Consider the following 23,311-nt stretch of genomic DNA (forward strand, 5'->3'; position numbering starts at 1 on the left):
TTATAGTAAGAATTTAGATATTTAGAAAATTTCATTTTTTTGATTTCAGAAACAAAATAAGCATTTCTATAATATAAAGAATAAAAAGCAGATTATACATAAAACTACACATCTATTAAGTGCAACTTGATATTCCTTTTAAATATAAAATAAATTTACATGTAATTTTCTTTTTGTCTTTTCCCACTCTCCCTCACTTCCTCCCCGTCCTTAAGATGGTGTACTGTGTATATATATGTGTGTATGTAAAATCATTCTATATGTACTCACCAATTCTTTCTCGGATAAAGATAACATTTCTTATGTCCTCTGTAGTTAAATTTGGATATTTATAATAGCCAAAATGACTTAGTCACTTAAAGTTGTTCTTAAAACAATATTGCCCTTATTGTGTAGAACATTCTCTTGATTCTGTTAATTTTGCTTTTATTTTGTGAAAGTCATATGTTTTTCTAAAATCAACAAACTCATTTCTTATAGCACAATAGTAGTGTTCCATCATAATCAATTACCATAACTTGTTCAGCCATTCCTTAGTTGATGGGCATCATTACAATTTCAGTTGTTTGCCACCATAAAGTGAGTTGCTATAAATAGTTTAGGAATTTAATTTTATAATTATTTTTGCTACTTAGTTATTTTTCATTTATTTCTTAGTTTTCACATTTGTCTTAGAAAAATAGAGTAATATTATAGCATTTGAAATATGCTTATTTACAAAATATGAGATTTTAGATTCTTAAGTATATATATTCTGGTTGATTCATAGTTCATTTTAAATGAAAATTAATTTTTTTTTGTATTTATCAAAATGAGCTATTTATCTATTTTGAAAAAAAGTATGTTATTCTAGCATTCAGGAGATCATCTACAATTGAAAATATCCTATATAAAATTAAAGACCAATCTATATAAGCAATATTGTATTAAAAATGTACACATATATGTATATGATTTATATGGAAGTGTTTCACATGATTGTAAAAACATCGTTTACCATCTTGGAGGGAATAAAGGCAGAAAACTTGGAACTCAAAGTTTAAAAAAATTAATATTTTTCTATGCATGTAATTGGAAAAATAGAAGACGTTTTAAAAAGAGTATATACATATTATTCTTCAGGAAAGAAGTTCAGTATTATTTTGAGGTTAGCATCTTTTCATTCATTACAAATTGACATTGGATATCTTGTTACCACATAAATATGAATAGGCAAATCATTTATAAAAGAGTAGTGGAAATGATCAGTATGTTAAGGATATACTTATGAGAGCCTAAGTAAAAAGTTATAAATGTTGTAAATTCATTTAGGAAGTGTAATATTTTGGCATAGGGAATCCAGGCTTCTAATCTTGGATCATATATAGCTCACTTTTTAGAACGTGATAGGATATACATTGTTTATGGAAACTTCTTAGGAATTCTAGTCTACTACTAAGTATAAAGAATGCCACATATTCTTGAGGAACCTAATTGTGTATTGGTGGAATGATAAGTGCTCCATTGGAATCTTAAGTTGTTTCTCACTTAAGTCTTCATATGAGTTACCAAACCTGGAACAGTTTCTATACACAGCATTTGCAGAAGTATGAAATAAGAGAATTTGCTTTCAACACCTCCTAAGTACTTGATACTCCCTCCCAATCCATTATAAGCACATAGTGCTCTCCTGCTCTGTGCATCTTATTGTGCTTGATCCTTCCTAGTCTTGTTTTCTGCAGCTACAATCTTCTTCATGAAGCTGCCTAGCTCTAAGTTCTAGTTTATTCAAATATTGGTCCTTCAGGTGTAACTAATAAAATAATAAATGAATTTACCTAATTTTAAATTAAGGCTTTAAAAAAATGATTTTTTTAAACTCCATTTCCTTAAAATATATACCTTCCTCACCTTTAGAAAGCCTTTTTTTTGAAATCTTAGCTTACTTCAAAGCTTGGGATTGTGTGCTGTCAGAAAAAGCCTTTCCTGATCACCTTAATTGCCCCTACCCCACCATAAGTTCTCTTGTGTTTGTATGGTAGCATCCTGTCTCTGCTAACATAATAATAATAATAATAATAATATAATATAGTATAGTATAGTATAGTATAATATAATATAATTTCAGTATCACAGTATATGTTCAGAGCTGAAAGAACTCTTAGAAGCCATTGAGTCCTGTCTTCTTCTGTGGATGAGAGACCCAGAATGGTTTAACTTGCTCTTTTAAATTTTGTATCCCCAGGACAAAAATGATTTCGTAACAATTAAGAAAATTTCTTTTCTTTTCTTTTCTTTTTTCTTTTTTTCTTTTTTTTGTTTGTGGGGGTTACCTTCACAATTTTATTGGAAGAAAAACTTCTACCAATGCAGATTTGCAGTTATATTCTAATTTTTAGTCTTAAGGAATTTCCATGGAGCTCTTTGTTCAGTCATAAGGCCAGTTTAAAAGTCACTATGAATGGCCTTTCCAGATTCCTGCAGTCTTGCTCTTATCTGCTATCAGATGATACCTACCAGATTATCATGGTCTTATTCATAAGTGCTTGTTAAGTTAACTGAGATGTTTGTTCATTAAATAATGTCAGTGTTCAAATCACAGAGAAGCAGCTGCTTGCTTGTAAGGCCAGCCCTTTTCCTTTTACATCAGAATTTTTTATGTTTTTTTATTTCTAATTTTCACTCATTTATTCCCTGAATATCTTATTTTTAAGATTAAATTAAGCTGGGGCAGCTAGGTGGCACTGTGGATAGAGAACCAGCCCTGAAGTCAGGAGGACCTGAGTTCAAATCTGGCCTCAGATATATAACACTTCCTAGCTGGGTGAGCCTGGGCAAATCATTTAACCCCACTTGCCTTGGGGGGAGAGGGGAGGATAATCCTCCCCTCCCCCCCCAGGCAATTGGGGCAATTTTTTTCATGCTTATTTCAAATCATTTTAACTAAAGAATATAAAGAAGATATAACTAATTCTTTGAAAGCAGTTAGAGGCATAGGTGGTTAGAATGCTGGATTTATAGTAAGGAAAATCTTAATTTCATTTGTGGTCTCGCAAATTATTACAACCCAACCAATCTCTCAGTACTATTGAAGATTGTCAGTAAGAGCATTTTGAGTAATGACGATTAGCATTAGAAGTGGACTTTTGATAATTAAGTTGACATTGTTTCCACAGATCAGTAAAGATTATGATAAATAATTATGAGGGAAAGCTGGATGGTACAATGGATAGAAGAGCATGGTCTTGGAATTAGGAGGACCTAAATTCAAATTCGGCCTCAGACATTTATTACTTACTAGCTGTGTTATCCTTGGCAAGTCACTTAAATTACCTTGCCAAAGAAGAAAAAAGAAGAATTATGACAATTTTTATTGATTAGTCCCCAAAAGAATTGTGTTAAAAAGTTAATTTTTTTAAAAAAGTGAAATGGAGCAAAATAAGTTTCTTTTTATTCTTTTAAGAATATTATGTAATATACTACAAAAAGGAAAATTGCATTAAAATTTTGTAAATGACAGTATCATTTAAATTTATATTTATTGACTCAGCTAAAACTTCATGTTGGACGTATTGCTAACATCAGCAAACCACTTGATTTCTGTTTGTGTGGGTTGTGATTTGTGGTATAAGGATCTAAAATGGAATTTGACTGGTATAGTATTATAATGTGATAGAAGCAAAGTTCCTTTAATTTAAGCCATTTATCATTTCATTAAAAACACAGCCTGTTTCTAATTTTAGATATGTTTATTGGAAGTTCTGTTTCCTTTCCTGCTGCCATCACCCATTACCCTAAGTTGGCTTTTTAAAAAATATTTGTTCAGCTAAGTGTGAAACTTTTCAAATTCAGTAATCATCTTTCCCCCCATTTGGAATTTAAGAATGCATCATTGTAGCTTTGCAGCTATTGCCTTTTTTCCCTCATTTAATTAAATCCCAGCTTCATTATTTTCACATAACACTTTTTTACAGTTTCAATCTTAACTTGATTAAGATGAAGGAATGCAGGCATAGGACAGCTCCAAGTCTGATAGAGTTCCTAAACAGTCTACTAGGAACCACCTGCTTTCCTCAAGGGCATTTCCTATTACAACATTAACTAGATTGTTTCTCCTTCCATCCAACATTCTGTGTGAAATTTTTGGCCAACACACAAATATATACTTCATTTTTGCCCTAACTATATTTAATACACTTGAACAAAACAAAACAAAATACTTAGAAGATCACAGTTTTGTGGAATTTTGTCAGCTTTTTCCCCCAATTAGTTCTGTTTATTGTAACTAATTAAATCTTGAAGATTTAAGAAGGCCAAGCCATTTCAGTTTCTAAGTAACCTGGATATTGTGAAGGATTACATATTGAGGGTATTACTCTACTTCATTCCTAATGATCTTCCCAGCATGACATTACTGAGTTGTTCTGCCCTGCTGAGATTCTGTTTGTTCATCTCATTCCAACTTTTAGGTGGAGACACCATTGGTATTTAACCATGGTTAGATTGACCTTTACATTGATTTACTAGTGTTTTGGCAATATCCCAGAAAGGATTTTCTATAGCCAATGCTTTGTATAATTTTATATAAGAAAGTTTTAGCCTTCTGAACTACAGGGAATCTCTGAAAGTAGTCACTTAATAAATTAAGGTTTTTTTTTCTAATCCAACCAAAATTGTGTTTAAAAAAAAACCCATTAAAGTGAGTTTTTTTTCCTTAATTATGAAAATTTATATTTTTATACGTTTTCTGTTATGTAACTGAGATATTATTGGATTTATTTCTGGTTGTTAAATTTTTGAAAGAATAATTAAGATTAATGTATTCATAAAGCAGTAAATTTCATAATCATCCAAAAAGAAGTAAGGTAATAATACAACAGTTTTTTCTATCCTCAATATCTTTTGCAAAAAGCTTGAAGATGCAGTTCTGAGCAAGTTTAAAGCCCAGTTATTAAAAGGAAATGGGAAGTTCACTGCAACTGGAAATTTTATACTTTATACCTAACTAACTTAATTACTGAGACATTTATTTCAGCTTTGTCCATTTTCAATTCTGTAGTGAATATAAGCATCAAGTTTCCAGTTTTTCTTAAAATACAGTAATTAGAAAAGGCCCATTCTTACAAATCTTCCTGTGCTTTTTAATTAAAGATTTTTAGGAAAAGAAAGGCTTATGTTTTCTTTCATGACTATTTTTGGATTCAGGAATAGTTTTATTAGAATGGAAGTTTGGTATAATAATGTGAACACAATACTTTTGAGTGAGTGCTTGGGCCACATGAAGGATTAAAGATTTTCTGAGGATCATGTTCTTTATCTTAGACCTCCTACTGTTATTAGATGTTGAAATGTTGAAAAGACCCTGGGGAACAGAAAAGATGGTGAGATTGAGTTCTTAACAGAAGAATCTCTCTTTTCCTAATATCCGAGGACCTTATTCATAGTAAATTTTATTTTTGTAATTTTAAAATGAAATTTTCTTCTTTACAGAAAGAAAACTAAACTGACAGTGGGATGGAACATGCTATTATTAATATTAACTGTTTTGTTGTAAATTTTAGTTTTCCTCAGTTACTTTATTTTCCTTTAAGACTTAAATAATTTTATCTTTATCTGTATATGAACTGCAGTGAGTTTGTTTGATCTTGCTAAAATTTTTCTACTGTATTCCAGAATGACAATTTTCCCTAAATTATGCAGCAAAATTTCTATTACCATTTGTTAGGATGCACTTTGGATTAAAAAAAAATTAGTGTCTATTTATGCCTGGTATTATACTTAGTATCAGAGACAAAAAGATGAAAAAATGGCATAGATCTTGCCTATTGAGGGATACAGTACACACACACACACACACACACACACACACACACACACACTCACTCACTCCTTGTTTTTCCCAGGTAGGGAAGATATTCTTGTAAATGCATGTAAGTGTAGTCAAGAAAGGGGAGAAGGAAATCAAGAAAAAACTGATATTCTTAATTTTTCTAGTATACTTATTTCATCTCATAGAGTAGCAGGAAATTAAGGTGGGTAGGTCACTTTTGTTAGAACTTAGTTTTGGAGGCTTTTAAATGCTACAGACATGAATCTGTGAGTTATCTTGTAGTCACGAGTGAGTCACTGAAAGATTTTGAGAAGAATGACATGGTCAGACCTTTACACTACTAAGTTTATTTTGACAGCTTGAATAAAGGATGATATGAAAGAAAGGAGAGACTGGAAACAGGGAGTCTTGTTACAATAGTCTAGTACTCCTTTGACATACCTGACTTTGCTCTTTCTGAAGTTTTAACACTAAAATTAACCACTTCTTTTATACACTGATCTCTAACCTTAACCCCTTTCCCTTGTTGTCCTGTAATGTTGCTTATGCCTTGCTAAATCCATGGGTTTTTCTCATCTGCTTTTTTCAAAATAAATTTTTATAGATTAAAAAAAGTTTTTGAGATGATTATCTTATTAAGTCAGCACTTAATTAGACCAAGATTAAGAATTTTGTATCATTTATGGGTGATTTAACTTGTACAAAGAGAAAAGTATATTCATAAAGCCCCATCTGTAAAACCGGACCAAAAAATTCAGAATGAGGAGTTCTAGGGGACCATTAACAAAAGAGAATGTCCTTGGGGTCATTCTTCCTCTATCATGACAGAATGTCTTGTCCACATTCTAGTCTCCCCTATGGTGTGTGTGTGTGTGTGTGTATATACATACACATACATATACAAAAGTTCTTACATTATTGGTTACAACTCCATACAGAGTTGCATAAATGAATGTGGGGATCAGAAAAATTTGGCAATAGTAAAAAGTTTCTGAATGCAACAACCAACCATTAATTCAGAATCAAACGTAATAAATCTGAGGAGTTTCTGGAAGCACTTCTCCATTTTACTTCAGGAGATGTCACTGCAAACTTGGTTCTAAAAACATAACGTGTACTTTGTACTGCCAGAAATGCTTGACTCAGATTCAAGAGAGGGTTGCCCCAAGATTTTTGGAAAAAGTTTTAAGAAACCCTGCATCAGAAGAATGGGAAGACAAGTGGCATGGAAACTAAGGAAGGAAAGACTTTTTAAAAGTAGGAGATGAGGTTAGAGTTGGGGGAGTCAATAATGTTAAAAGTTACAAGAAAAGTCAAAGAGGAGGAGGTTGGAGAAAAGGCCTTTGAATTTAGCAGTTGAAAAATCTCACCTTTGAGAAAGCAATTTCATAAGAGTGGTGATAGCAGAAGCCAAATTTCAAAGGATTAAGTATGAATGAATGAATACATAGATTCTTTCTGGTAATTTAGTACTCTTCCCCTTCCCCCTTACCTATCAGCTTTTTAAAATTTTCTGTTTCCACATTACATTATGAACCCTTTGAAGGTAGGAATTGTCTTTGGCTTTTCTTTGTATTTTCAGTGCAGTGGCACAGTGCCTGGCACATAATAGGAGTTTAATAAATGTTTTTCAACTCTGACTCAGACAGAGTTAACATCTTACAACTGGAAAATTGAGAAATACACATAAGGCACACAACTGTTCTTTCACAGAAGTTTCCTAAGCAAAATATTCTTTCTCTATCCATTTGGTCTTCTGAGCATTGCTGAAGTAAGTCTAAAGCCATATTAATTGTCATTTTCCTAGAAGAGACCAGAGAAGCCATCTGAGCCAACATTTTTTTTACAGATATGGAAACTGAGAGTCAAAGAGATTAGGTGACCTACCCAGGTCATATGGAGAGTGAGCATGAAGTGAAATTTAAATTCAGCTCATATAAATGAATGTTCTTTTAACTGTTCCATACCATTCTTTTTAGTAGTGCTTATATGGTTCTCTTTCTGTTCATCTTCTTCATTGTTATCAGATGACTTCACCTACTTTACTAACTAGAAATGCATCAGATAGGAACTCTTTCAATTTCCATTCTTACAGAATTTCTTCAGATAATTTTGCTTATACTCTGCTTTATACTTCTCCTTTCCAAGGCTAACTCACCATTTCTGTGCTCTTGACTCTATCTCCTCTTAACTGTTTCAAGGGCATGATCCATTTATCTTTATCTCCTATCTTTCCAGCATCTTCAATCTCTTCCTCTCTGCTGGGTCCTTGCCCTTTGCATGGTTATGGTTTATTTTTATTTAATGCTTCAGTATCACAATGACTGCAGACATGCTTATTAGCCTTCCTTCAGTTACCCATATAAAACTCTTTATCTTTTTTACCCTTTCTAAGATATTTAGTTCCTTTTTTTGTTTTTAATTCATTTTGGTTTTTAGTTATAAATTTTCATCCTTCTACCTTCTCCATTGAGAAAGAAAAACAAAACCTTTTACAAACAGGTTGCAAGACAAATTCCTATATTAACCATGTTTTAAGTATATAGATGCACACATGTGTATGCATATACAGACACACACATATATGCATGCACACTTCAAATATAACCTGAGGGCACAAGTATATATGACGTGTGTGCACGCACGCACGCGCCCCTCAGTTTGTATTTGAAGTACATTGCCTATCTAGATATGGGTACCATGTTTTTTCATAAATTCTCTGGAATTCTCATTGATCGTTTTGTTTATCATATTTCTTAAGACTTTCTAAGTGTTAATTAGTTGTTAGTTAGATTCCAGATTCTTAAACTATGGGTCTCGACTCCATGAAGGGTCTTGTAACTGAATGTAGAAGTCTTGAAATTATAATTTATTAGTAAATGTTTGATTTGTATACCTTCTTTTCCTATTTCTTCCTAGTAATAGTATACCTAATCTATTCTACTAAGCAACTTCTCTATTTATTACCTAGTACCAAATTGTTTTTGACTATAGCTTTATAATATAGTTTGAGATCTGGTTCTGCTACACTCAACATGTTCAAAACAAAACTCATTATTTTTTCCTTCAAGGCCTCCCTTCTTTCTAACTTCCTTGATACTTTCAAGGGTACTATCATTTTCCCAGTTACACAGGATCACACCTAATTGTCATCCTTAACTCTTCACTATTTCCTACCTATCATATCCAGTTACAGAGTCCAGCTGGCTTTTTGCCTTCATGATATCTCTGTTATCTCTCCTTTCTTCAGACCTTGCCAGCATCCTAGTGCCATTCATTACTTCACCACTGAAATATTGGAAAAGCCTTTTGTTTGATTTCCCTGCCTTAAGTCTCTCCCTACTCCATTTTATCCTGCATTTAGTTATCCAGTTGATAATCTCCTTCTTCCACCCTTCCCTCCCTCTACAGTCAATAAACTCTAGTGTCTCCCTTTTAAAGTTTTCATAATCTGGCCACTTCTGACCTTTCCAGTTTCTTCATACCTTCTTCTCCATGGTTAGTTACTCTGTCTTTCAATTCTGGGCATTTTGGGCTTTCCTCCATGCCTGAACCCCCTTCCCTCTTCTCCTACCTTCCTTGACTTTCTTCAGGTTCTAGGTAAGAAATGTTTCAGTGATCTGTAATAGTAGTGCTTTCTTCCTAAGATTACCTCCAATTTATCTTGTATATAGTTTGTATATAGCTGTTTGCATGTTGTTCCCCTAAACTCCTTGAGAACACTTTTGTTGTTATCTTTCTTTGTAAACTTAAGATTTAGCACAGTAACTAGCATTGACAGTTCTTAATAAATGCCCATTTACTGACTGAATCACTGACAGATTGAAAATGTTGGGGGGAAATAGGTATATTGATATTGTGTTGTTGGATTGGTCAAATATGTCTGCTGTTCTGGGTTTTAATTTGGAATTATGCCTGAATAGTGACTAGATGCTCCAAATTCTCTTTGATTTAATGGTTTTAGTGTTTTGCCATATATCTCAAAGAATTCAAAGTGAAATGGGAAGTGCCAAAAATAATAATTTATGTGTCTATAGTATTGTAAAGATAAAAAATTTCAATTACCAACTCTGATCCACATAATTACCAACCATTTTTCATCACAAAACTGTTGATGAACTACACTATTTACTTCCCGCTAGAGAAGTAAAATGATGAACTCAAGATATAGAATTTGAACCCAACCAATGTAGGAATTTATTTTGCTATACATATTTCTTACAACATACAAATTTGCATGATGATTGCTTCTTTTGGGAAGGAGAAGAAAATAAATGCTTATTAATTGAAAAAATTAAAGATATTAATAAAACAAAACTGTCTGGTTTGTCTTTATCTACTTTACTAGTTCATCACTCATCCTGTCTGTCTCAGCTGGGAAGGTGTGCCTCAAGACTGTCCTAAGCGCTCTTGTGAAGTGTGTTCAGTTATAATTTCTATGCTATTGACTCCCAGACTTATAGGACATTTTCCTGTGGATGTCCTATAGGTATCTTAAACTTGATATATTATGACCAAAACAGTTTTTTCCCCTTTACCCTTTTAACTCATTGTTATTTTACTTTCACTTTTTCTTTTCAGGTGTACCACTATCTTTCTTCTCAAAAAGGTTTGAAACTTTGGAGTCATTCACAATTTTTCTCAACTCCCCATATCATTGTCATTTTATTTTAACTTCTACTATAGTAGTGGTGTCAAGTTCAAATAGAAATGGGGTCCACTAATATGTTACATAAAAATCCCTGTAAATTATATATTGACTTGCCTTAAAATCTAATGTTATCTTATTAAAAAAACGTTTTTGCATATTTGTATTAAGTATTTTTCATTTATATTGTAATGTGATTTGTGCCCTTCTCTAGAATATTGTAGGCTACATGTGGCTATCAGGGTATGGGTTGGATAGTTCTTGAATCCTTTGAATCAGTCCCATTCCATCTCTTTGCTGTTCTCATTCAGGACCTCATCATCTTTCACATAGTCTGTTGCAGTAATCTCCTCCTTATTTTCCTTTTTCCTGCTCTCCATCCCCTTTCCCCTGCTCTCCATCTCCTTTCCCCAACTGATATTCCTAAGGTACATGTCTTAATTTGTCCCTTCATATTATATATTATGCTATGTTAGAGTTAAGCACAAACTCCTTATTTTGGTATTTTAAGTTTTTCACAGCCTTGCTCCAGCCTACCTTTCCCATCTCACTATATTTTCTTCTTCTTTACACTCTCCAAAGGAAAGTAAAATTGGTCTACTTAAGGGTCTTTGTACATGGTATGCCATCTCTTGCTTTTACTTTTGCACAAATTGTGCCCCATATCTAGTATGCACTCTCTCCTCACCTTTATCACTTATAATTGTTTAATGGCTTTTGTTGCTTAGCTGTGTCCCCTCTTACACAAGACTTTTTTTTTTTTTTTGACATTCACAGCTATTGGTGTCTTGATTACTTTGTATTTCTTGTGAGTAAATGTTGTTTTCTTGACTAGAATATAAATTTTTGAGTGAAAGGACTAATTTTTCTCATAATCCCAATCTTCAGTACACAACATGTTAATTGACAAGCTAATTGCTAAAGTGTCTTCCAACTCTGATTCTAGTAGATTTTTTGGTGAAAATTATTCATCTCTATCCAAGTAAATTTTTGTTGGCAATGACATATGAATTTGTATAAAGAATGCACAGCTGTAAGGGAGGGGTGAGAACCAGACCAAATATGACTTATACCATATATAATCAGGAAAAGGATTTTCTCTGAATGAATTCTGGAATGAGCAGATGCATGAGGAACTGGCAGATGGCCTGGGTATGGGCACAAGACATACCACTTGTAAAAATTAGTCCCACCTATGTGTGTCTGTGACATATGATGCTACTATTACATGGATGAATCATGCATATACACTGCCTTTCAAATGAATAGTGTTGAAAATATTTTCATTATGGATAGTATGTCTGAATTGCCAGGTTTCTTTTTCTCAAGGCTTTTTTTTTTTTTTTTTCTCAATACTAGATCTGAATGGATATTTAAACATGTGGAACTCGGCTGGATAGCAGCTGTTAGCTTCCTGACAGTAGCTATAGTGAATGCTGTGAGGCATTTCTTAGGCCTGTTTCTCATCGTACTTTTAAGGTTAATACAAATGTCACGCTTTGGGGAAGGATAAGGTTCCCCATCATTTCTGATTGAAATGCTCCATCTAGATGACTTAGTTTCTTTGCCTTGCTGAAAAAACAATATTTTTTCAGCTTCTCTATGCTCTGAATTGTATGTAGCTTCCCTCACCACTTCTCCCAGCTGCTAAATGATGTGCAAGTTTTTTTGCTGAATTACATTTTGCTGCAATTGAGGGCCTCACCCCAGGTATGTAAGTATCTTTCCAAGTTGGACCACAGTAAACTCTTTCATATTTTAGTAATGAGCTGAGAAGACCATATGCATATAGGGTCTTTAAGTAATGATGTTTGTTAATTAACTTTTTAGATACCTTAATATTTTTTAAAAATTAGATATTCTTTTTCTCAATTGACAAAAATTCTATAGATATCCTCAAAGCTACTTAATTTTCCCATTACACTAGATTAGTGATCATGCTTGTATCCTGGCTCTTTAAATCAACAGGATCTAGTTTAGTCTCTGAATCTTTAATTGGAATGCCTTGGATTGCTTTTGAACTGATTCACTGTTTAGGACTTTACTAGATTGTAGGAAAGATTAAAGGATAAAGTGGAGGGTGTTATAGAGATTATACCCTCCTCAAAAAAGCATTCTAAGTTTAACAATAATAAAAGCTTCCCTGGTCCTTTTATCTTTCTCCAACTTTTTCATTCTTCTTTTGTTTTTAGTCATTTACCATACCTTCATTCAGTCCCTTCCTCTTCCAAGCAATGATTTTTTCCCCCAACTTTTCTTGGCTCTTCCCTTCACTTTACAGTTACCTTCTCCTTCTGTTTTTTTGAGATATATTTTAATAATTTGTCCAAAACAAATAAAAGAGATGGCAAAGGAAGAGGAACAAAGGAAAAATTGTAGTTAGTCTTTGACTAACTTTTAATTTCAATAAACTTCATGTCCGGTCTGCTTTGTTTTTACTTGATTATATTATGGTATTTACTTTACTTTTTTATTAATACTAGATTTTCCATTTACTTTCTTATTTAGTCTTCCTTACTTGAGAAGTTGCCTTAAGTTAAGGATTTTTACAAAATTTATCTTCAGGACTTGAAATTGCATAAAGATTCTAGGTTCTATGTTATATGCATTAATTAGTAAGCATTTACATTAACTTTGGTGTCTGTCAATGGCTATCTACTTTTCAGTAATTTAATTTAAAGTGGTTGCTATGTAGCTTAATTACTTTGCATAAAAAAGAATCTTGAATACACAGCCTTTTCAACCATTTATTTGACATTAATGTTTTTTTATAACTGTTGACCTTTTGACATAAAGCAAGAAAGATGAATCATATAAGGAAAAGATTGTTGGAGCACATATTCAGTTAAAACAACCAATTTTCTTCATTTACTTTTCACAAATCCTAATATTTCTTTAATATGATTTGTGTAATGAAAAATTAGATGTAAAGTATGCTTTTCTTCTTTTTGGTTCTTATTCTTTTGAATATGGGGAAATAAAAGAAATTTCCATTCTAGCAAAGGTACTCTAACATGCTGTATAAGGACTTGGGGGGGGGGGAACAGACTTTATATTGAGTAGGTTTGGATTATATTCTGTTTTTAAAAATTAAGTAACTATTAATTTGACAATGGCTATTGATCTGATTATACATGGTCTGAAACAAATAAATACAAGCTTAATAAAGTTTTCTGATTCATAAGATGACATGTAATAGACAATTTAAGTTTCAGTGACCTTTTTTCATTCATTTTCTGACGTGGATTCCATTGGCATCTTTTCTGATTATTCCCATATCTACATATTCAGCTCTTATATCTTTTGAGCTCCCAAATCTCCAGTTGGAAATATTCATCTAAATGTTAGGTATCTCCTACTCAATATGAATAATAGAATTCATTATCTGCTTAAAATTGGACTTTCTTTTCTTCTTTTGAGAATACTACTATTCTCCTAATCACATAGATTCATAAGACCCTGCCCTCTTTCTTCCTACCCCTATCCAATCTTACTAAGTATTATTGTTTCTACTGTTTCAATGTCTTTCATAACCCTTTCTCTCTATTTATACCATAATCACCCTAATTAAGATAGTCATCTTTCTCTTGAACTATATTAATGGTCTCCTAATGGTTCTTCCTGCTACCAGTCATTTCCCTTGCCAGTCTATTTTCTACACAGTTCCCAAATTAATATTCTTAATGCATAGGTTTGACTGTGTTGCTCCTCTGTTTAAGAAGCTTCAGTGACTTCCCATTGCCCTTGGGATACCTTAAGCAGGACATTTGGAGGCCTTCACAGACTGCTCATTGCTTATTTTTCCAGATTAATTTCATATTACTTCTCTCCACAAATTATGTTCCATAAAACTGCTCTCCTTCTGCTCCTTGTACATCATGTTTTTGTACCTTTGCCTAATCTATCACCTCCAGTACTTGAATTGTTCACCATCCTCATCTCCCTCTCTTGTAACCTCAAAGCTCAGCTCAAATACTACGTCTCTTAAGAGACCTGTCTTCATCCCCCGTTGTTAATGTCTCTTCCCTCAAAATATCACTTGCATTTATTTGGGATACAAGCTGTATGTACTTTCTATAGACATGTATAATGTTTAGCTTCATGGTAGCAGGCACAGTTTCACTTTTGTCTTTGTATTCCTGTCACCTGCCACAGTGTCTAGGAATTTGTAAGATAGTTTAATGTCTTAAGGAAAGGCCAATTTTTTTTTTCCATTTTGAATTCATATTGAAGTACTATAACTTTGTATCATTATTATCACTTAAAAGTCTAGACCTTAAACTGTTTGGATAGCCATGTTCTGAATAAAGTTATTTCTTTCTCGAAATTCAGGCCCATAGTAACTTAGTCAAACCTAAATAATGACAGCTGAACAAGCACTGAATTTTGTATATTAAATAACATATGCATAAATCAGGCCTCAACAGTTGTGGGCTCAGATACTGGCTATATACTGGCTATAGGATTCTGGCTTAGTTGCTTCATTTTTAATATTCTAGACAACTCTTTTAAGACTTCAAATTTCTTAGTAGTTGCAAATCTGTGTTGCTAAAGTGTCCTCCCCAGGAATTCCTTACAGCAACGAAATAGAAAGTTTATATAGAAATGTGTTAGTAACACAGAAATCAAGAAGACCTGTGTTCAAATACTGGCCCTGCTATTTAATTCCTTTCAGAGTTTGGGCAATCTCTTAATATCTCTGGGTCTTAGTGTCTTCATCTGCAAAATGAAGGGATTGTTCTAAAGCAGGGGTTCTTAAAACATTTTGTACCATGACTCACTTTGGCATTCTGGTAAATGTTATGGGTAACTTCTCAGAGTAATGTTTTTAAATGTATAAAATAAAAAAGTATATGTTTACAAAGGAAGTCAGTTATATTGAAATACAAATGCAGTTATTAAAGTATTAAAAAAACAATTTCGTGAACCCCAAGTTAAGGACCTCTACACTAAGGGATGTGTAAGGAGTCTTAGCTCTAAGTCTTATCATCTTATGATTTTCCAATTAAGAGAGAAATGGTGGTGAGAGAAATGGAAAGTGATGTCAGGACAAAAAGAAGAATCAATGAATTGGGGGGAAAAATGGCTAGAGGTCAGAGTGGGTTGAGAAATCTAGGGGTTGGATAGTTAGGTCCACCACAGTGTAAGGAAAGAAACTTGCGAGTGGAGGTAGAGAATCTAATTCTAATGTGGACACTTCTACTTAACTACCAGTGTATCCTTGGGCAAATCACTTACTTAATTTCCTTGGGCCTCTATTTCCTCTTCAAAAGAAAATGTACCTTATTATCTCAAAGGTCCTGTTAACTCTGAATTCTTTGTGTAGTATTGTATCAATTACTTGGTCCTTTTTTTTTTTTTTTTTTTTTTTTTTTTTACCCCTAACTTAAAAAGACATCAGGACTTACACGTTGAATGTTTTAGATGCAAAACCAAAACAAAACAAAACAGTAATAATAGTCTTTGACAGGTATTGGTCAATAGTATTCCAAATTCCTATGAATATCGGTTTCTGGAATATGTGTGAGTGTGATAAGAAGTTAAAAGATATTCAAAGAATATGATTCAAGTTCTTTGTTATTGAACTGGGTGAGACTTATGTTTTTTTTTTTTTATGTAATTCTTACATGTTATGGTGATGACAGCAGTAGCACTGTATTTCCTGAGAGTTATACAAACACTATTGCAGAAAACAATGTATTATAAATTCATCATTTCCTTCATATTTTGGAGGAACAGAAGGTTCTTTTCAACCTAATGAACATCATTTATTGGGCCTTCTTTGTAACTATTACATTGTCATCTTGGCATGGTAAATTATCAGAGCTTAACTTCACCTGATTTCTTTTAATTTACTCCCTGTTTTCTATTTATTTTAAGCTTGAATAGAGAGTAGAAAAAAAGTCATATTTTAAAATAACTGTCAGTGATAAAATGTTGAAGTAACTCTTTACCCAAAATCCTTTGCTTGCTTAGTTTTTGAGAGATATATAAATGATCATGTTCACGCTTGAACATTATTTGCAAGTAATTTATTTTCTTCTGGTTATAGGTCCTTTTGTTCTGCATCACAGCTGCTATGTACATGTTCTTTTTCAGGTATGTTTTCTTTATAATAAATATTACTATTTGTAATGCTTTAAAATATCAAGATATTTTTTCTCATTTTGTGACTTTATATTAATTTGTTTTAAAAAAACAAAAATATTTTATACAAATAAGACCAAAATAACTTTGAAAAAATGAACAATTTGACCCAATTTAATATCTTATATGTTATGATTAATTATCTCTTGTATAGAAGGTAGTATACTGATTTTGCTTTAAATATGAAAAGCTTGGGAATTCTTACATCGAATTCCCAAAGCATGTCAGTTATTAACATTGTGGGAGAGGTAGCATGATAGAATGGAAGATATAATATTGATTTGAAGATGGAGTTCATAAGTTTGACTTTGGGCTCTGTAACTTAGGCTCTGTGTGATGTGGGGCATATCACTTAGCCACCATTTCTGAAATGATGAACCAGTATCAAAGATATCCCTAAGGTCATCCATTCCAGTTATACAGCTATGATCCTATATGTCTTTATTTCTATTAGGATGAAGATATATGACATCAGTTTAAAGTCTTTTTAGGAAAAGTTGTAGATAAAGATAATACAAACTTATTCTTTGTCCTTCCTTATGAATTTGTTTATTTTCTCCATTTGTATATTACCCACATATATGAGAAGAAAACAAAACAACAAAAAGTTTAGTTTCCCCAAATACTTTTCTGCACTTTTTCCTCCTTAATATGTATAGGGCATGTTTTTTCTCTTACTAGGGCAAAATAACGTTGACTCCCTATTCTTAATAAAATTAAAGTAAGAGTGCAAAGAATAATTAATGAAAGTTTTTTTCTTCTTTTTTTTATGATCTGCCTAAAACCTTTGAAGACCTGATATAACATATATAAGAGTAAAGAACTGTTACAATAGATAAAGAAATACTACCTTAGATTTGGGGTGGAAGAAATGGGTATTAGTTGAATGTCTTACTAACATTTTTCTCTCCCAAAGATTGCAAAGATGCTATTTTTAGAATGTTAAATATCTGGTCCAACACTACTGAAATCTTAGAAATGAAATTCCCCCCATGAAACCTGTTTTCAGATATTATGTGTTGTCCTTACAAATATTCTGCAAACATTTATTTAGTTTGTATATAAATGTATGTTACACTAGATATTTGGGAGTAAAGATGTAGTCTAGATAAGACAGTCTTTTTCTTCTTATATATAATAATTTATTGCAGGGATATGCCATGTATAAATAACTATAGTGTGAAATAATAAATGATAAATTAATAAAAGTTCAAAAAAATGTACTGTACAGGTCTGAGACAGTGATAGTGATTTCTAGCTGGTGATGGAGGGCTGTGAAGCAGCAGGAAATGCAGTTGTGAATTGCTTAATGTTAGAGGTGGTATAAGAGTTGGACTTTTTAAAAAAATGACAAGAATTTAATAGAGAGGGAATTATTATAGGCACAGGGAATAACATGAGCAAAGTATAGTTAAAAACTATTGGGTGATGAATGAATAATCCATAATGGCTGAAATATTGAGTTAGACGCAAGAGAGTAATATGAGCTATGACTAAGACACAGACTCTGTCTGGGAGCACCAGATTGTGAAATACTTTGGGTGAGCCAAGCTATGGATTTTGTATTTTATTCAGTAGATATTTGAAAACTTTGTAAGCATTTTAAGCAAAATGTTAATACCAGCTCTATGCATATATGGAATATTGCTCCACAAAAGTAAGAAGAATAGGTTTGGAAAGGTGGAGTATGTAAATGCAGGAAGATAGGAGATTATTGGAAGAATCTAGGTAGAGGTAATGAAGGCTCTATACTTGAGGAAAGGTCAGTTAAAGTAGAGAATATAGACCAAATATTGTGATGGTAGAAAATGAACAGAATTTGATTATAGATTAGATCATGTGCACGTGCACATGTGCATGTTGTGTGAGGGGGATGGAGAAAAAAGGAATGAGGGAGGGAGTCAGACAGAAAATCAAAGGTAGTGAAAAAGAGAGGCAGACACAAAGAAATATATACTAAGACAGAGGATGAAAATGAGAAAACATAGTTTGGGAAAAGAGAAAAAGGATGATGATTAAACCTCATGGAAGAAGATGAGAATTTAGAGAAAGGCTAGATAGAAAGAAGGTAAGAGTTGCAATATTTTGGAAATTAAAGGAACAGTGATTATCCAGAAATAGGAATTGGGTATTTAACAGTGCCGTATGATGAGAAAGAGCAAGGACAATTTAGAGAGTGATTTTAGCATAATGGTGGCAATGGAGGTTAGAGTACATGGGATTGTGGGAAGAATGGGTGGAAAGGAAGTGTAGATTTTGGAGATATTTCACTTTTAAAGTTGTTTAGCCATCAGTGGGAGTAATCAGATGACTTGATTGCCAAAGAAGTTGGAAAAACCAACAGAAGCTTATTTAGGATTAGAGCAACATGAGCATATATGGCTTATGAGAAGAGGACCGTAAGAAGATATTGAAGATATCCGAGAGGGAAAGAAACACTGCTAAAGCAAGATCTTAGAAGGAAAGGAGATAAGGAGGATTAAATAGAGGAATTTATCTTAATAAGTATTTGTGGATATTTAAAGTAAGAAGAATGGCAAGCATTCAACATTAACGTGTTACCAGAGCATCCATCCATGGGTCAATTAAGGAGCATTCATTAAAGGCCTTCCATATGCCAGGGCCTGTGCTAGGTGCTTGGATTAACAAATGTTAACCAATCCCTTCCCAAGTGTCTTATGTGGGGGTGGGTTGGGGTACTGGAGTTTGTGAGTAGGGAAAAGAACAGAGAAGGAGTTAACATATTCTTAGGATATGTGGAGAAGCATAGAGGGAAGTGATGGTACTGCTTCATACTATCATGGATAGATCATGTCTAGAAGAAAACTGGGATCAGTTCTGGGCACCATATTTTAAGAAAAACACTGACATGCTATATTGTGTCAATTCTATCTAAAAAGAGTTGGTGGCTGAAATATCAAAACTCAGAGAAACTGAGTCATTGACAAACATAGCTACAAAGGTGAGAGGGACACACAGTTGGGGGTTCAGGTGGGAATTATCTATTAAATGCTGATAAGAAAGTTTGCTTTTGTAAGTAATGAAGGAGAGTTCAATATCATCAGAGGCTAAATGTGAGAAAGCAGTTGTCAATTAGGAGAATCTGTGACTTTCATATGGTCTCCATTCATGGTATTTACTGCACCATTCTCAATAGTTTCTTCATAGAATGACAAGTTATCATTTCTTACTAAGGCCCGGTCTTCAGGTGGTTTATTTTTCCTCAAATAACAAGAAAAAATATATTTGTAACCAAGACATTAATTCAGTCACTGCATTTGGTGTTTATCTTTTGAACTTTTCTCTCTCTTAAACCAACCTACCAAAATCTTTTAAAAAGTTACCTGCTGTAATCTGATAAACTCCAGCCAATATTTGTAGAAGTTGCTTGATTGAATTTTCAATTAATTTCCTGTTTTGGAAGAAGAACTTTATGAAAATATAAATGCGGGGGGGTCTGGAGTGTTTTTCTCTCATGGAGAAATAGACTAAAACAAAGTTTCAAAGTATGTGGGATCTTAAACTCAGAGGGATGGTAAAAAGATTGTAAGTATTTTGTGTCAGGCACTAGTAACTGAACATTATTGCAGCTGTTCAGTGGTCTCTGAAATTTTATAATCTATCTCCTCTTAATGAATATGTCTCCTTTACCAAATAGGCTATTACTGCCTTTGCATTTTCAATTATAGAAGAAAGGTTCAAGAATAAAATGACCCTTTGGTCTCAGCTATCTTCAAGAGTTTCTTCACTGGTTCTACCTAGGAACTTTGTTGGGATTATCTTGAAACCCTTCGCATTATTTGGATTTGTGTTTTTCTGGTCAGGATTATTTTTCAGAAATTCAGGAAGGGAAGTTTCTACTTGGAAGGTGTTAGAAAGTTAGATTATGTCTTATGTTTACCATACTTTATCAGATTATTAAAAAGTAAACTTCATAATCCCAAGGATAGTAAGTTAATAATATGCAGATGTTTTTCTGAAAGCCCAAATTACCTTTGCACATGGTTGTTTGAATGTCATCTCCCTCCACTATATTGTAAGTTTTCGAGCAGAGACTGTTTTTGTCTTCATTTATATCCCTAACTTGGAGATCCAGCATAGTCCTAGGGATTTAGCAAATGCTTGTTGACTTGGTACTCAGACTTAATTTTTTTTGTGTGTTTAAGGGTTCAGTGAGAAGGTAACAGCTCTTATCCTAGGAATTAAGGTTGGGAAGTTCTCTGGTTTAGGATGGAGAGAGCTCTAGGGGAGGTTAGAGCTCCAAGGTATGATTTGGCAACAGGATGATAGGGTCCTCAGATAGGGAATTGACATGTGGTTGATGAGCTCTTGAAAGTTGTAACTAAGGGAACTTTCACAGAGTTCATATCCCAGGCTTCTGGCCCACAAATCCTAGAGGCAAAGTTGTGAGGAAAGGGGAAGCCTCAAGCATGGCCAAAAGTAAATGAAGTGGTAACTAGGAGAGTACCTCCGGTCAAAGTTCCTAATCTTGTGACCATTGTCCAGAGCCCTCAAAGTTGTCATTCAGTGGGTCCTTGGGAAGAAGATTCTAGGTTGTGGTTGTTGAATCCTGGAAGATTGGAAGGGACCTCAAAAATCATGAATTCTGTGATAAATAAAAATCTAAGCTCCTGAAGGCCAAGAACTGTTTTGTTTTGTCTTTATATACTTCACAGGTAGCTTGCTGGATAGCATTTCTAAGAAACCTAACACTTTCACTATGTTACTAATGCTCCTGACAGGGCTTGTTTTAAATAAAACTTAGAGGAAGATTTTTGCAAAAAAATAAAACCATTTACAAAGTGTTGTTATCCCCAAAGCATTATAATGTGTAGGCCAAATCCTGCTGTGAAAAAGGATACTGTTACCCTTCAGGATAGTTCACACCATTTGGCCAGTCAAAGGCTGGCAAGATAGTTGATCCTTACGGCTGTACTTCAGAGTAAGTGCAGGAATTTGACACAATGTTCGTTCAAAAATATTTTAGAAATTCAATTGCTTAAGTAGGGAAAGATATCAACTAAGTGCCAAATGGCATTTATACCTAGCTTTGCAGCTGATTTTGAGAAGGTAAATGACAAAGTTTACAGATAGTGAAAAGGATTGTACTGTATATAGCAGCAAAATTTGTCAGAAAAGGAAGGAAAGGGAAAATTTCATTGAAGAGAAATGTGGGAATAGGTTATGTTTTTTAAAGAACAGACCTGAGATTGTAGTTTCAACTCTTTTCTTTCCTTTAAAAAAACAGGGACTAACATCTTTTTGTATAGCATCTTCATTTACAAATGTATCCTTGTGAAGATTTTAGAAGAAACTTTGAATTGAGGAAAGAATTAAAAAGAGGGGAAAAAATTACTTCAGTAAAACTAAGCAAAACATCAACTATCTCAGTGTATCGAATGCTGTAAACCCATAGTTTATCCATATTTCTGAAGAAGGTGTTCCAAAATTATCTTCTAAAACTGACAGATTATAAAGATCATTAATTTATCTACAAAGTACAATAATCTGAGTATTTCGAATTTCAACTCATGGATCAGTGTCTGGGATTGTTATAATACTTCTAAGGAAATCTGTCCACAAATTTCTATAAATAGGGAAAGATTTTACAAACTATGGGAAGAGTATGTCTATGTCATTATAGTCCTGGTTTTAGTATGATGAGTAGAAGCTAACTCCACACCTTTCTTCAACATCACTGTCTTAGACATTCTCCTTAATAATCTCAAAATTCTCATAATTACTTGATCTGTATGTACAAAAGTGTCATAAATGACAGCTAGGCATAGAACATTGTTTACTATTAAGTAGTTAAAACAGACATAAGCTATGCCAGGAGACAAAATACCTAAAGGCATTGTTGTTTATTTGGATTTTATTTGTTGTTTTAGAGAAAGATATTTTGTTAGAAAATAGCTATAAAAATATTTTGAGGAAAATCAGAAGCTGCATGATGAAAGGAATAGAATAATGGTTGTAGAGTCGATAAGATTTGAATTCCAAATCCATCTCTGCCTCTTACTACCTGTATAAATAAGAGTACTTCATTTAACTTCCCAGTGCATCAGGCAACTCCATTACACTTATCTATTGAGTCACAGGTAAATTTGTGCTAGTTGGGGAAAAATTTTTTTAATAGTTTAAGTATCTTACCTTAATGAAATCACAGATTTTTCCCAAACAGTTTTGATTTTTTTTTTTTTAAGTAGAGAGCATGGGATAGGTAGATGACTCAGTGGATAGAGCACCAGCTGTGGAGTCAGGAGGACCTACGGTCAAATCTGGCCTCAGATAATTACCCCTTCCTAGTTGCATGAATCTGGACAAGTCACTTAACTCCAATTGCGTCTCAAAACCAAAAATAAACAATGAAGAAAAATGGAGAGTATCTACAGTTTTTAAATGCTGACCTATCAGAATCACTTTATAACTTTACATTGATAAGTAAAAAAAATTTATGTAAATAATCTTTCAAAGTTAGATCATTTTAAACTAGTATATTTATTTTGAGCAATTGAGCAGTTAGTAATCATTGAGAGTGTATAGGATGCAAGTCAATATGACTTTGCCTTAAGTGTCAAAACTGTAGGCCCTGTTGAATATGTCATAAATTCATAGATTTAGAGTTTGTCAAAGCATTAATTAATTACAGTGATCATTACTAATTCTTGAGAAAAGAGAAAGCAGCACATTTCCCTTCTCTAAGT

General features: G+C 33.1%; 1 protein-coding gene across 3 annotated transcripts in view; it reads left to right on the forward strand.

The window, feature by feature from the left end:
* Nucleotides 1–23,311, forward strand: part of TMEM135 (transmembrane protein 135) — a 299,882-nt gene that overhangs the window by 189,457 nt on the left and 87,114 nt on the right. For all 3 annotated transcript variants that reach the window (XM_031961900.1, XM_003764592.4, XM_031961901.1), the window contains one exon: nucleotides 16,510–16,556. In XM_031961900.1, coding sequence (XP_031817760.1) covers nucleotides 16,510–16,556 — 47 coding nt within the window. The remainder of the gene's footprint in view (nucleotides 1–16,509; nucleotides 16,557–23,311) is intronic.

Source organism: Sarcophilus harrisii, chromosome 3 (assembly GCF_902635505.1).
Source record: "Sarcophilus harrisii chromosome 3, mSarHar1.11, whole genome shotgun sequence".
Classification (NCBI taxonomy): domain Eukaryota; kingdom Metazoa; phylum Chordata; class Mammalia; order Dasyuromorphia; family Dasyuridae; genus Sarcophilus; species Sarcophilus harrisii.